The 16,334-nt window shown below is 41.7% G+C and overlaps 2 protein-coding genes across 2 annotated transcripts; one reads left to right on the forward strand and one right to left on the reverse strand.

The window, feature by feature from the left end:
* Nucleotides 1–232: 232 nt before the first annotated feature.
* Nucleotides 233–12,991, forward strand: slc16a12b (solute carrier family 16 member 12b). Its single transcript, XM_072667000.1, has 6 exons — nt 233–566; nt 4,576–4,679; nt 6,393–6,536; nt 7,638–8,235; nt 9,072–9,331; nt 11,933–12,991. Exons 1-6 carry the CDS (start codon nt 454–456, stop codon nt 12,163–12,165), a joined length of 1,452 nt encoding a protein of 483 aa, XP_072523101.1. The 5' UTR covers nt 233–453; the 3' UTR covers nt 12,166–12,991.
* On the reverse strand, nt 12,938–16,334 carry LOC140543773 (interferon-induced protein with tetratricopeptide repeats 5-like). The gene is made up of 2 exons (XM_072666999.1): nt 16,273–16,334; nt 12,938–15,960 (listed from the first exon to the last, which is right to left on the reverse strand). Exon 2 carries the CDS (start codon nt 15,957–15,959, stop codon nt 14,511–14,513), a length of 1,449 nt encoding a protein of 482 aa, XP_072523100.1. The 5' UTR covers nt 15,960; nt 16,273–16,334; the 3' UTR covers nt 12,938–14,510.

A 16,334-nucleotide genomic window follows, 5' to 3' on the forward strand; every position in this document is an offset into this window, starting at 1 on the left:
GAGTTAATCTGGTAACTCCTGAGTTAGCATGGCCCCCGGACTCATAAACACCCCGGCTGAGGTGGTCACACGTCATGAGGAAGCATGCTGCCTCGCTCCTGCCAGCTGTGAATCATTAGTGCTGCCCGTGTGCTGGGAAAAGGCCAGACCAGAGGGCACTTGAGAATTGCTGAGAAGATGCCCTGGCTTCACTGGGTAGCTTGCCAATGCTATAGGTTAGGCCTGACCCGCTGCTTGTTAATCATTTTAGCTCATCACTCATTTCTGCACGTGTCTTTGTGCCCAGGTCCGCGCGGCTACAGAGGGATGTCCGTGACTGGAGAGCGTGCTGGAGACAGGCTGTGAAAAGCGGTTGTGTGCGCCTGGCGGTGTTTGTGGAGCTGTGCGTGGGGAGTGACCGTGGGACTTGCTACTTAGCACAAGGAAGAAGACCCGGAGGTGGATGCGGCTTCCATGGCTCAGGAAAGGAAGACGAAGGCAGGAGTGCTTCCTCCAGACGGAGGCTGGGGGTGGATGATTGTGGCCGGCTGTTTTGTGGTCACAGTCTGCACACGTGCCGTGACTAGGTAAGCCTCGCTTGGGTCGCACACTCGTTGCATTTTGACCATTCCATGTGTTTTTTTTTTATGGGGTCATTTCCACAACACTGTAGTGTTGACTACTCAATTGTCTGTGCACGGAATTATTATTAGGCTTATTATTCATTATTAATCTTAATATTACACAGGAACTGTTCACACAACATTAACAATTCGCAAGATTCTCAATTTGATTTTGTACAATATGGTAATATTTCGATTTGATGCTACAAAATAAGGTTACATTGCTTTATGTTAACATCTTTACAGTTTACTAGAGATTTCATATTGTGATATTATGTTCAAAACATAGATGAGGTCTTGGAAAGAGGCCAGGCACTATATTTAACTTGTTCTGCGCCGAGAATTACTGAAAACAAATCCACTGGTTCACTGAGCGACAACAGGTCTCTAGTGTTTATGTCACGGCCTTCCAGGTCAGATTACATTTCACATGCTGGTAAACAAATCTTCAAACAAGGAGGCCAGAGTGGACATAGTGGACTTTTTACATGTAATAAATCACTTCTAATGACTAGTACACTCTCCAAAATGAAGGTGCCAATAAGAGAACCACCTTTCAATGGAGGGTCCTTTAAAAAGCTGAATCTCTTAAGAACTCCTCAGTTGGCCAGGATTACACACTTTTCCAAATGCCTTTCACACACACACACACACACACACACACACGTACGTATCTACATTACAGAAAGCATACACTGAGTACTTTAAAATACTAAGTATAAAAAAACTCAAAACACTCAGATGTGCTCTTACAATCCACTTTTAATTTGCCTCTGAATGAAATTAGCCATTTTTCCTTTTATAGAGGTCTCATGAAAAAAGAAATAGTATATAGCTTAGTTTTAACACTGTAATTATTCCCAATGTAGAGATCGTAGCTGGTTATCTTTTAGCCCTCAAATAAGCCGGTTCTTTTAGCCTTTTTAGGCTATCGATAACAGGGTTGCGGGTTCGATTCCTGGGCTCGGCAAACTGACACTGTTGGGCCCTTGAGCAAGGCTCCCCTCTCTGCTCCCCGGGTGCTCTGGGTGTGTGTGTGTACTCACTGCCCCTAGTTCACTAGTGTGTGTGTGTGTGTGTGTTCACTACCACAGATGGGTTAAATGCAGAGGACACATTTCGCTGTACAGTGTACACTGTACAGTGACAAATACAATTTTTTTTTTTTTTTAGATGCACATTTTGGGGGATTTTGAATTGGCCCATTTTCCAGCCCTGTTTTGGTTGACATTCTAGGGCACCTTAAAACATAGTTGTCAGCTAGTTTGCAGTCTAGTCATTGTCGTTACTGAATATTAAAGCCCTAAGTAACATTTCAAGCGGTTAAAGAACCCTTGATTTCTACGGATGGACTGTTCTACTTGAAGACCAGGACAGTTTTAGTTGCGTAAGTGGAGTCAATAATTGTAGGACTATGAATAACTACTGTTCAGCTGCCTGTCTTCCACCATGTGTAAGTGGAGGGACTTTGACTGCTTATCGGTGCGTTATCTCCTCCTCCTCCATTCTGTGTGAACCATCACTAATGATGGTTTTGTAATTACATAATTGTACCAGGACTTTAAGCAGCTGCCTGTATATTGAAATCTAAAAGTGAGGGAAAAGTGTCAGAAGTAAAGGGACGGTGAAGGGAAACTTGGAACAACATGTCACACCCGACACACTGTTTTTCATATTGCAAAATTTGGTTTATGATTACTCCCTGTCCCAGTTTTAAGGAGTGCCACATAGTGTATTTAGAGTACAGCACCTGAAACATTCAAAAACAGTCGTGACACGCAATCGCTCACCTTTGGAGACAAAGGCACTGATCCTTTAAGCTGTCAGTGTCAATCTGGGCCTCTGGACTCCAGCAGAGATATGTAGCGATAATCAACTTTCTTTTAGAGGTGAAAGAGCAGTCGTGTGTGTGTGTGTGTGTGTGTGTGTGGGGATGTTTTTTTTCCTTCATCTGTACAGGTTCTTCAGTGTACAGATGGGCGAGGTTCAGGCCCTGAAGAGTTGTTTGAACCCTATGGCCCCAACCTGGTTGGCTCTGAGCTGCGACATGTTCAGGTTGATTAGGGAACAGCAGACTGAAGTACATATCTCCCTTCGATGGCCCCTAGCCAGCTTTGCGTGTGTGTTCTGTGGCCAGTGATTGAGCATGTGAGAGTCACTGGCTGTCATATTCCCTCCGAGTGTTTTGACCCTGCTGTCCTGCCTGGTGCTTTCTCTGTGTTTGTTCAGGTGCAGACAGGCTGGGTCGAGGCTTGTGCCTCATTACCCCTTTCACAGCTTCCCCCACCTCCTTCCCAACCCACCCACCCCTAAGCCCCACTGGGCTTCCTCTTGTCCAGCTAGTCAGCAGTAATGGCTGAGTTGCAAGCCAAGGTGTCTCCTCTTATTTGCTTAGGTCCAGTGCTCAGTACTTAATAAGGGCTGGACCATATGGGCAGAATACCATATTGTGATATTTCTGTGAATTGCATGTAGGATAAATTAGCCAGTGTGTTTAGGGAGTTTGGTAAACTCTATATACAGTACATTAGTCTGATACAATAAGCAACCTTCAGCCATAACATTAGCACCGTCGACAGGTGTTGTGTTCAAAGCAGGAAAAATGGGCGAATATAAAGATCTTTGGGGGGGGGGGGGGTGGTCAGTGGTCAGTACTTACCAAAAGCTGTCCAAGAAAGGACAACCGGTCAACCTGAATGACAGGGTCAAGGGCACCTAAGGCTAATTGATGCAATTCATAGAGGTCCCACCTTACATCTTAAAGGACTTAAAGGATCTGCAGCTAATGTCTTGGTGCCAGATACCACCAGATAAGTCATGTATTCATTAATTTTGAATTGTTCTCTTATGTATAAGTACACTATAAGGACAAAAGTATTGGGACACCTGCTCATTCTTAGTTCCCTCTGAAATCCAAAAGGTATTTTTGTTGGAGTAACTGTCTCTACTGTCCAGGTACGACTTCCTACTAGATTGTGGTGCATTGCTGTGAGGATTTGAATACATTCATCGAAAAGAGCAATAGTGAGGTCGGGATGTCGGATGGTCACCACCCCACCTCATCCCAAAAGTATTGAGTGGAGCACATTCATTCCAGAGAACACCGTTACACTGCTCCACAGCTCAATACTGGGGTTTTTTATACCCCTCTAGCCCATACCTACCATTAGGCTTGGTGCCTAGAAGAGTTCCATTCTATTGCCAGTACTTCTCTACAGGGACTAGACAAGCTGTTGCTGTGTCAGCAATGGGTGCAACTTTAAGTAGTTGAAGGCATTCAATAGAAGGGGTGTCCACAAACTTTTGGACATATAGTGTAGTAAAAATTGGGCTTTGGTTAGGACGGAAAGTGCTCAGATGTTGTTGAACCTATTTGAAGCCGACTGCATAAATTTGCTATCCTCTAGTTGTGTCCTCTCAGGTCTCAGGCCTTGTCCGACAAGGCTTCACTGGGTTTGGCTTTCTCAAGTCTTACTGGTAAAAAAACAAAAAAACAGAGAAAAATAGTGCCAGTGTTTTCTCTTCTGATGTGTGTTTAGCTTCAGTTTGGTTCAGCTGAGGTAGAAGCAGTTTATTTTTTTTTCGAAGAAGTGGACGTTGGAGAGAAAAGATTGGTTAATGGCCTGATTGGAGTAGTAGTCCATATTACCATATCTAGTTCCTTGAGATCAGGCTACCAACCAATAACCCACTCCAGCCCCAGGTTCAAGTCATGTGCAACACACTGCACATTATATATTTTACTATTTTATTTATTTATTTTACATGATATATGTATCCTAGTATAAAATAATAGCTACAATAGCAGCAGTGAAGGTGCATGAAAATAATATCACAAACAGAACTTCATCACATCACACAATACTGTACACGTGTTTAATGAAGAACACAGCAACACTGCAGTGTTTGTGGACGTTGTGGCTTTCATTTCCATCCTATATATGTACGTATATGTGTTTTTCATCTCTTCCAGATGCATCTCCATCTTTTTCGTTGAATTTCAAATGCATTTTGCACGTGATTACTCTGGAACGGCATGGATCCATTCACTGGTAGACTGCACCACCATGCTCTGTGGTATGTGATCATTTGGGTCTCATTGACTGCACTGCACTTTAACATAGAGCACCTACAATCTCCTTGACACTAAAATAATCTGATCAGTGTCGGAATGCCAACATGCATTTTTTTTTTGTCTGAAAAGGAACACTTTGACTCTGGCCATTCATGGTGCAGTCTGATCTAGGTAGATGTAATTTTGTGTGGCCACCATGTCCAGACTGTACACTTCCTGTTAACTTGTTCTGAAGTATGTGTCCTCCATTATGGGTCCAAAATACAAAGATGAATGAGCTTAATCGGAGTATGCAAAAATTATACATACAAAGTCAAAAATATACACACACCCACTTAGATTATTAATTCGGTGTTGCTGAAATCCAAAATGCTCTTAACGTCCTGTTAGTGATCATGATTGACTACAGACCACATATAGTTGACATGGCATAGTCCAAAAGTCTCCTGAAGCCAATTTCGAAATAATTGCAGATGCCAAGATCATCTGTGTTTATTCAAGCCAAAACAAAATAAAAATGGAAGGTGAAGCCACTTTGCCAAAGAAGCCCTAAACTGTCACTCTCGGCTGAAAGGAAATTGGATTGGATGGTCAGGAACAACCCAAGCAACAAGACTCAAGCCCTGCTACAGTCACTATCTAGAGTCAAGAGAGTTTCAATTCACCATGGACTGAGAGGCCGCCGCCCCTGCTTCAGAATTGGCACCTTCGTGCTCGATTAAAGTTGGCAAAAAGACAAAGAATGAGCCTTTTGGAAGAGGTTTTCTAGTCAGATGAGAGACAAATAGAGGCGTTTGGCCACAACAACTAGAGGTATTTTGGATAAGTAAAGGTGAGGCATTTAAACCCAAGAAAACTGTACCAACTGTTAAGCATGGTGGTGGTAGCAGTATGCGTTAGTCGTTAGTCAAATAATCACCCCCCCCCCTTTTTTTTAGAAACTGTAGCATGAAAGCTAAGCTTTAAAAAAAAAACAACAAAAAAAAAAAACAATCTGACAGTTGGTGTAGAGTCATTAGCCTGTACTGCATTTCTATCCAAACACACCATGGATATTTTTGGTAAACTGCATCATTTTGCTCCAGAAATGGAATCCTGTGCCTGGTTGTGGTTTCCCAATTTAATGAGCTCCTCAAAAAAGCTGAAGTCTGCAGGAGGATCGACCTCCCCCCCTCCTTGAAAGTCAGCAACACACAGCGAACATCTTGAAAGGACATGCCAGTGTCACAACAGCTTGACCTGAAACAGCAGGCCTATTTGTTGTTGTCCTACTCACTGCTATCTGCTGTCACGCCAGCCAGCGGTTCAGGGAGAGTCTTCTAACAGCATACACGACTAAGGAAAAGCTGTTTCGAGATGTGCCTGGCAGAGTATGAAACATGGGAATTATTTCTGAACACAGGCTTAAGCAATGCTATTGATGTTACATAAATTCTTCCAATAGTGCAATTTGCTGATATGGTAACTTTCTTATCGCGGGACTGATAGCAAGGCTTCAGCTGGCTCCAGGCCTCAGCAGTCCAAAGAGTTGAACCGAAGGTCCTGCAGTGTCTTCCAGTACAATAATAAGGCCGGCTCATGTGAGAAGTGACTGATCATCATAGCAACCGTGATGAATATAAAAAAAATATTGAATTGTTTACTGTTATGATATAAGGTTTCAGTTTAAGCATTTATTTTTTAGTATTAAGTATTAAGTATTTTGCGGTTTGCAGCTCCACTGGGCAGCCTGATCGGGAATCAGCTGTCGTGTCGCGTGGCAGTGATTCTGGGAGGATTTCTGGCCTCTATCGGATTGGTGCTCAGCTCATTTGCCACCAGTTTGGAGTACCTCTACCTCACTTTGGGGGCATTAACAGGTACGACACTCTGACACCAGTCCTAAAGTCCCTCCGGCAGTCTTGTGTAAAGCATGTTTGTTATAAAGGTTACATTACATGTCCAAACATATCCAGAACATCTACTTTGGGGTGCAACCATTGCTGACACAGTCGTTCAGTGATAACAGCTTGTGAAGTCTCCATGGAAAAGCACCGTCAATAGAATGGGATGCTCTGAAGTAACCATATATAAAGGGTCACCATGCCCAATTCTATGCATCAACTAGAGGGGTATAAAGCCCCTCTGTCATTTGGTTGTAGAGATTTGGAATTGCATTTTCTGGAGGGATGAAGCATCATCCAGTACTTTTTTGGAATGATTGTAGTCCCAATCCAACACCACTAATGCCCCTGTCGATGAATACAACCAAGTCCTCACTGCAATGTTTCAAAATAGGGTGTAAAGGCCAACCTGAAATAATGGGGCAAGATAGGAGAAACTCACTATTAACACCCTTGATTTCAGAAGAAGCACTGGTCAAACAGGTGTCTAGACACTTTTGGACAGTTAGTGTATGTATAGTTAGTGAACAATACAACCTGTCTTTTAAAACTAAGAACATATATTCTAATATTTGTTTACTGTATATACACACACACACACACTATATGGACAAAAGTATTGGGACACCTGCTTATTCACAGTTTCTTCCAAAATCTATGAGTATTAAAACAAGTATTGGGAGTATTGTATTGGGTGGAGCACCATCATTCCAGAGAACACAGTTCCACTGCTTCACAGCTCAATGCTGGGTGGGGTTTGTACCCGTCTAGCCCTAACCTGACATTAGGAATGGTGACAATAGGTTCATGTTAATCTGTTCTAGAGAGTCTATTGGCAATACTTCCCTACAGGGACTAGACAAGCTATATGTGTGCATTTGCACATCTGTTGCCGCAATAAGTGTAACCTATTCAGTAGGAGGGATGTCCACAAACATTTGGTGGTTATGTAGCGTATATAGTTTACACAGCAGGGTGAAGTGGCAAACAAGCTGGTGAATAAAGTCTTATTTTCAGCTCATGTGAACAGGGGTGTCCAAACTTTTGCTCACTGCAGATGTTTCTCGTTTTTGGCAGGGCTGGGCTTTGCCCTCTGTTACACACCGGCAATCGCTATGGTTGGAGTTTATTTCTGTGAGCGCAAGTCGCTGGCGTATGGCATCGCAATGTCCGGCAGTGGTATCGGAACGTTCGTCTTGGCCCCCGTGGTGCAGATGCTCATTGAGTACTACTCATGGCGAGGGGCCCTCCTCATCCTGGGAGGCCTGGTGTCCAATCTGTGTGTGTGTGGAGCGCTGTTACGGCCCATTACTCTGAAAGAGGAGGAAGCCTGCCCCCTGCCTGTGGACTCTGAATGTGGCTACAGCACCAAGCCTCTGGTAGCCATCAGCTCTGTGGAGGAGAAGCAGCTCGAAGCCAGCAAACAGCAGAGAAACAGCAAGCAGCGCTGCCTGCAGTCCATGCAGGAGTACCATTTCCTGCTCATGCCAGACTTTCTGGTGCTGGCGGGCTCCTTCTTGTTCCTGGCCAGTGGCTGCAGCCTGCCGTTTGTTTACCTCGTGCCCTACGCGCTGGACGTGGGCGTCAGTCACCACAACGCCGCCTTTCTGATGTCCATACTTGGAGTCATCGACATAGTTGGCAACATCACGTTCGGCTGGCTCACTGACAGAAGGTAGGCAGCTTTGGACTTTTTAGCAAAGTCACATATTAAGCAGTAGTCAAAAGCAGCAGATAATAGTAAACACATGAAGCTACGCTTTCCAAATAACTCTTGGCTTGGAAGTACAGTTCTAGGAAAAACCTTTGACCCCTTAAATGACCCCAGGAGCTTCTGACGAGTCCAGGCTCCCATTCCTGAGATTTGTAACTTGCAGCCAGTTAACGGTTTTCCATATAGTTAATAAACAATAAACCTAAGAAAATCATAAGACAGAGAACTTACGGCTTTAATTGGTGTAAAATGTTTATATTACAATTAAGAAAAACATGCTTCATTTATAACCATAGTTTTTTGTAAAAGAACCATGCACTGCAAGGTAAAAGGTTGATACTTGAAAATGAAAAGCTCTTTTTTGTGGATTTTTCTATGGCAATAATCTCTAACCATGCATTTGGGAATCTACAGTCCAAAAAGTTCTTTAGTAAAGGCAGTAATGCTATATAGAACCATCAAAAGAACCTTTTAGATACTTAAATAGTTATTTGCCTGGTTTCTTCGGATTGGTAGATGGCTTTAAATGGTTCTATTTAGCACCCATCTGTTAGATTAGAGTTAGTCAATACATTAAAATAACTACCCAAATATAAATAAAAAAATATATATATATTACCATAGTCACTATCAACATATATTATATAAAAAATAATAAACAAATTATATACTGACAAAATACCTGTAACGTAAAAAAAAAATACTAAAATAAAATAATAATTATAAAAAATGTATATAAAACATATATAACATTTAAAAGTAATGTATTAATTACACTTCTCTCTCTCGCTCTGCAGGTGCCTGAAGAAATACAGAAACATTTGCTATATGGTTGCTGTGGGGATGGAGGGTCTCTGCTGCTTCCTCATCCCTCTCCTTCGTACATTTGCCCTGCTGGTGCCTTTCTCTGTGCTCTACGGCTATTTTGACGGTGCCTACGTGGCCCTTATACCTGTGGTGACCTCAGATGTGGTGGGGACAACATACCTCTCCTCTGCTCTCGGGGTGGTTTACTTCCTCCATGCTATTCCGTACCTGGTTAGCCCCCCTATTGGAGGTGAGTTGAAGCAGCTTCACACTGTATCTGCTTTAAGGCTCGTCTTAACCCAGAGAGAGGCCAAAAGGTGAAAGTCTTTGATTTATTATATGCACATTATCTTGGACATTTATGTCTAGGGGTGCTTGTGGTGAGGCTTTGGGGATTGCTTTACTACACAGCATCTTAACAGAAGATTCAGGAGGTTAACTAAGGTTACAAAAATATCAATAATTAATAAATACAGACATGCAATATCAAATGTGCAGGAGTAGAGCAGGGCTAGCCAAAGCTGGATGTTTGAGTTGGCCCTCCAGAAGGTTAAATGGCTGTCTTTATCTATGAGTATTTACTATATAGAATATAGATATTTGTGCTTTTTATAATCAGTGTTATTGTTTGACACTAAATTAAAACATTAACCTTATTTTCTGTAGCCCCATTTCACATTTAGATGCAGTTAACAGTACACATTCAGGTTGATCAGCTTTTTTTACTTCACTGTTCCTTCAAAACACCAATATTTGACAGACGTGTTTCCATTTTTGGCCCTTGGCCCACCACAGCTATTGCACTTTGCCCCCCTACGCCATAAGTTTGAGCAGAAAATCAGTGTACGTGGTGACTGACACGAGATATATAATTAAAGTAAAATTAGTCCGGACTGACAGTGTTGATCAGTGGAAGTTAATAGTTCATTTCTATTTGTTGCACTTTGTAACTGCTTTCATCCCAATCTTGTTGTGAAACGGTCCAGTGGCTGCTTACTGTACCACCACTTGTGATAATCAGGAGAGTTACAGTGTGTCAGAATGAGATTTCTCATTCACAAAACAGCATGCCATTTTTTAACGTGTGTATTAATTTTTAAACTTTTGTGCGTGCAGTTTAGGGCTGAATTTAGGTTTACTAAATGTTAGTATTTGGACAGTAACACACTCTTGATACTTTTGCCTCGGTAGACCACCACAGTGGAAGTGAAAAGAGGAATTCAATATATGTGATTGAAGTGTAGCTTTGAGTTTAACTGAAGTATTTCATGAACCTTGGCAATTGGCAATTACAGACCTTATTTACACAGTCTCTCCATTTGCCCAGGCTCAGTAATTGGACAATTGATTTTTACATTCTGTCCAGGTGTGCCCTGTTAATGATTTTTGTCAAGACAAATGAAGGAGATTAAAAGGTCTGAAGATGATCCCATATGTTGAATTTGGTAGCTGTTCATGAGAACTCCCCATATGTGGTCCCATGAAGTGTCAATACAAGTGAAGGAGGCCATCATCAGAGAAAGAAACCTATTTGAGAAAAAGCAGAAATTTAAGAAGAGGCCAAAATCAAGATTTTTTGGAACAGATGAAACCAACATTAACTTGAGAAAAAGAAAAGAACGGGTTCTTGATCAGAAACAATACCACATCATCTGTCAAACATGGTGGAGGCACTATTAAGGCATGGGCATGTATGGCTGCCAATTGAACTTTAAAGATGAAGGCAGAAAGATCCATGAAGAAACAGCAACTGAGGTAGTAAAGGCCTGGCAAAGCATCTTAAGTGAGGAAACTCAGTATTTGTTAATGTCCTTAGGTTGCATAGTTTACTCCTCCAAATGTTGTTTGCTTGTCCAAGAACCTGTGAAAATGGAGGGACTGGGTAAAAATTGCTGTAATTCTCAAACGGTTAAAGGCTCTGGGCACGATTCTGGAGAAAGACTATTGTACAGGACGAGGGGAAGATGAGTGTATCTGGTATCATGAGAATGAACACCCCTGTTGCTTATTGGCTGGAATAGTGTCGCGTTTCTCGGTCTGAGATACTTTTTGTATCTCATTTACAGAACAACTGCAGAGTACGAACCTGACTTTTTCCCAGCACGCAAACTGGAGAGCTAGTGTACCCTGAAGGAACACTCGATAAATTTGTACTGAATTGAAATCACATACTGATCCTTTAATGCAATTTTTGTTAACCCCCTTAAATTAAATCTGAAGGCTACACTTCAATCACAATCAAATCCAGTAAGGTGCTGAACAGAGGCAACATTGACAAAATTGTCAATGTCTAAATACTTCTGGATCGCACTTTCATAAGTAATATAATGCTCAAAAAGAACATTCCTAATTGTCTGAAAGCCCAATAATTATTGGAGTAAAGAGCAAAACATTGTTTTTTTAGTGGACTCTTTATGTTTATGAATACAAACTTTAAAATGCAGAACAAATACAACATTTCAACAAAGAGCTGAAAATATTGAAGAGTATTGAAATGTTTTCAATTTGCAGTTTAACAACTTCCAATATATCTTTCAATAATTTGTGCTACTCCTAATCTGCATTTCCAAATGAAAGTCAAAGGGTTTCACTTTTCTTAATGTAAGTGATAATAAGGAGATTTGAAAGTGTAAATAATAAATTCACTCACGTTTCAGTTTAAGTGATCAGTATATTAGTTTGATTGCTTGTCAGTTCACATTGTGGGCGTTTAATGTTAGGTCTGATGTTTTACTCAGAATATTTAGAAATAAAAGAGAACTCATTAATCAGTGCATCATTTCTGAACGTGCTTTTCACAAGAACTCGGCCCGAACCTGTACTAATAAGATTGATCTTGTTTGTTGTTCAGGATGGTTGGTGGACACCACAGGGACCTACACAGCAACGTTCTTCCTGAGCGGCTTCGCCCTCATCTCCAGCGCTCTCCTGCTGTGCACCGTCACCCTTATCCGGCACTGCCAGAAAGTTCAAAGAAACAGGCGAAGCAAAAACCCCACACTGGAACCAAGTGAAGCCCAACAGGCAGACTTTTATACTACCAAAAACAAGGACCTTCTGATCATTAACACATCCACCTCGTAGTGTCCGACCTAGTGTTTGTATTTTCTATTTCTCTACACTTCTTTTTTGTAAAAAAAGTAATAAATAAAAATCAGGTGTGTAAACTACTGTAGTAAAGAGAACTGTAGCATCACCAGCACACTTTAACTGTCTGTTTGCTAATGTGCCTTTTCTGTCTAGCTGTCTTATCTGTCATGCATTTCATTCTTGACTCTGGAATGAAAAGCTAGAAACAGAAAAGGGGAGTTAGAGCTGGTGCATATTGCATCGAACCTTTGTAGAAAAGTCTTGGTTTAATTTTTTTTTACACAGATGAATATGCTTTGTTCGTGATTTACTGTTTGTCTAATGAACTGTGCACAATGACTTCACGCTCATCAGAGGAACAGCGTTTGACGTCTTGCGAAAAGGGCCTTTTTAAGTAGATGCGAGATCAGCTATACATTTTCTTGTAGCAGCTGAGAAAGATTAGAGGTTAGTCACATGATACTGGTCTTAGGATAATTCCAACTTGAAACCTCCACTGCCAGAAGAGGGCAGTGTTTAGTGCTAAAGGTCAGTTCCATCATTAAGTGCTGTTCAAACCATGTCCAAATACAAACCGTATTCTGTTCTGCATTTCATTAAAGCAGAAAGGTATTTTACAGTAAAGTAGATAATGAATTCTAATTGTTTTGCAATGTTGTTTAGCAGACCAGTACAGAGATTGAATATACAGATAGATAGATAGATAGATAGATAGATAGATAGATAGATAGATAGATAGATAGATGGATGCTATGAATCATCTTAATTTGATTTTATTACTGTTTAAATAAAGTTCACATTGGTTAAAATTTTATATAAACATCTGATTCATTAAACACTACAGGCATGCATAATAATCCATCATCACACACATACAGTATTTTGCTACCCTCCAACATAAATACCTTTAAGAGACTTGACAAATGAGGATACCTGCAGAAACCCTACTGTCTTAAAGGACTTTTATTTTAACCAGGAAATAAATGGTATCCAAATTTTCCCTTTAGCCAAAATATCATCAAATCAGTCTTTTTTTTTTTTTTTTTTTTTGGGGTGGGGGGGTTGTTTCTTTTTTAGCTTAGTGCAGGCACAGGGACATTTGAGCTTTCAGCAAATCGTTACCTCCACAGTCTTAAAAAAATAAAAGATACTACAAAAGGGTTCTTTGAACGATGTCACCTTTGCTTACATAAAAAACGAAAAAAGAAAAGTGCAAGTGTGAACCATTAAACTGGTAAAAGAACCTTTCCATCAACTGAAGGTGACCTTAAATGTCACACTTACACATGGAGTGTATTAAGAGTATTAGCAAAACACTCAGTGTCCAGAGTCCTGTTATGAGATCATGGTATTGAAATCTACAGGTTTTGTAAAACTGGTGTATCGGCAGTGTCGACATTGTAATAGTTGTGTCTGGACTTTAGTGCAGAGTCCCACAAACCTTTCTAGAAAATAAGGAAATTTAAAGTTAAATATCTTGGTAGGTTTGCAAAATATCTGCAAATACAGCATTTAGAAAAATGGTATAAAGTGAACCAGTGCTTTTAACACCTCTAAAAGCATTATTACATGGCATATTTATGAATATGTTGCCTGATGCCAGAAGTTCCATTTTACTATAGACTGAAAAGTAAAGAGTGTTAACTAAAACATTTCTTTACACATAAACCTCAGAAGACAAACACTGTGACCTACGGTCCCCATGTAGGGTTGTCACCTTTTCAACAAGTACAATTTTAATAGACTCGCCCCTTCTCAAAATAAGAATCCACCCCTTCACTTTAAAACAAGCAGCAGCAATTCAGACCAACTTTTCTCCGTCTTAAACATTCCCCCCGTTTCCCCAAACAGCTTTAAAAACATGAATTTCATTCAGCAGTGTTCTTAGTAGCTGGAACGACAGCTCCAGTATAATCCAAGGAGGGGAGCTGATGCTGTATTAGTGAAGGTAAGCTAAAAAGAAGTTCAGAAGTTTTTTTGATGATTTTCTTAATTAATACAGTGTTTTGACTTGGTTCTGTTGTGGTGAAGCTTGGCCTGTGGTTATCTGATAACGCTAAGACAGGTTACTGATTTCACGGTCTACAGCATCACTCGGATGTAGTGCTCACCTTCGGCTGGTGGTAAAATGTATTTTTGCTCAAATTATCACCAACTTTCCTTCACCCATCTTCAAACTGTACTCTGGGTGGGGGGACTAACAAGTAAACCGGACTGTCCAGGTGAAAATCGGACCCCTCTAAATGACTTGGGGGAAAATGGTGGGATTCCCCTTTTAATGGCATAATGTCTGCAGACAATGTACCATTACGTATATAATAATGTTTTTTGCTCTACTTTTACAAGGTTAGCCTCAGTTCACACAGAGCACTGAGGTACTCGTCGTTGCCATTAAATTGCAGAGCTTTCTCATAGCACTTAAGGGCCTCTCTGTTCTCTCCCTTTTCCTTATAGACGAATCCTCGTATGCCCCAGGCTTTTGCGTCTTGGGGGTCCCTCAGTAAACTTCTATCAGCTATCTTGGTCAGATTGATAGCACTTCTTTTCCCATCTACTGAATCATGGTCTATCTTCAGACATTCCTTATAGTAGCTGAGGGCCAGGGGAAAGCACCTCTTTCTGTACTGCTGGAACTCCCCATAGTAGACGTAGACCTGCTGAAGGAACTCGTTTTTCTCTTTGGCCATCTGCAGAGTTCCCTGAAACATCTCTTCAGCACGATCAAGCTGGTTGTCCTCCCCGTACTGTACCGCTAGCTCAATCATAGCATTGATGAAGCAGCTCTTTAGTGTGGCGGCCTTCTCCAAATGATAGATGCACTGTTGACGAAGCCTCTGAATCTCAACCTCGCTTGCAGCGCTAGGTGACTCTTGATGTACAGCTTTCTGCAAAGAGATTTTCTTCTTCCTGTAACAAAGTGCTAGCTGATGGTGTAAGAAGCCGGAGTTCGGGGAACTCTCCAGTACTCTCTTCAGCAGGGAAATGGATCTGTCTACACATCCATAGGTCCTCAAATATTTACCCACATGCCGAATGACATTAGGAGCACTTGGAGAACCTTCCACAGCTTTTTCCACCAAACTCTCAGCTTCATCGTACTGCTCAAACGTACACAGCCTCAGAGCCAGGAGAGCTTTCAGTTCATCATTCTCTGGATCTGCGTCTATAGCCTGGTGCAGCTGTTTAACACATGGGGAGTTTTCTGGACTGGAGACTGACCCATATAGCTCTGTCCGGTGGAGCACAAAGGCATACCCAGTGTTCCACTGTGGATCCCTGGGCTCCAGCTCCAGGGCCTTCTTGAAGCACTCCTCAGCCCTCTCATAGTACTTGCGAGAGAACTTGAAGAAGGCCCAGGCCTTTTCCCCGAGCACTTCATGGTGGAGCGTGGAAGGAGAATCAGTTGGGAATTTCTCGCCAATCTCTCGCAGCTTCTGCAGGTAGCTTTCACACTCGCTGTAAGCTTTCATGTGGTGATGCAGCCAGGCCAGATTCCCATAAGTGACTATGAGCCACTTGTCACACTTATCCTCACGCCACTCTCTGGTGAGCTCCATGGATTTGTGCACGAGGCCAATTCCTGCTGTAGGAGACCCTAGAAGGTACTTCACAAATGCTAAAGAGTTGTATGTCTGCGCAAGACCTGCTTTTCCTCCAAGACCCAACTCCTCATGCTGTTCCAGCCTGTTCAGAACATCAGTGATATTTATGTCCTCTTTTTTCAGCTCCCAGGTGAAGTGACACTCCAGCTGCTGCAGTTCAGGTTCTAGAAGAGTGGCCTCAGCCATGCTGTAACACAGTGCGATATTACCTATGATAACCATATTAACCATATTAACTGTTTAATGGTCCATTTTCACCCTCTTACAGTAAAGCAGCCTTTGAGTTTCTGTTCCACCTTAAATGGTGCAGTGGTTATATGCTGGTGCCTGCTCGGAGCCCTCGCTGTAACTGCTGCATCCTTTAAGGTGGACTGGACCATTCGAATAAGAACAAGAAAAAACATCTTTTATAAACGTTCATCAGTCGCTATATTGTTCAATAAAGGCTACACCTGAATGTACAGTAGTGTCATAGCGTTTAAACATCTGGATTACATACCTTCTCTTCAGCTGTTCGAGCAAAAACACTGCCAGCTCACAAACAAGGAAACAGAAACTAAA

This window comes from Salminus brasiliensis, chromosome 22, assembly GCF_030463535.1.
Source record: "Salminus brasiliensis chromosome 22, fSalBra1.hap2, whole genome shotgun sequence".
Lineage (NCBI taxonomy): Eukaryota > Metazoa > Chordata > Actinopteri > Characiformes > Bryconidae > Salminus > Salminus brasiliensis.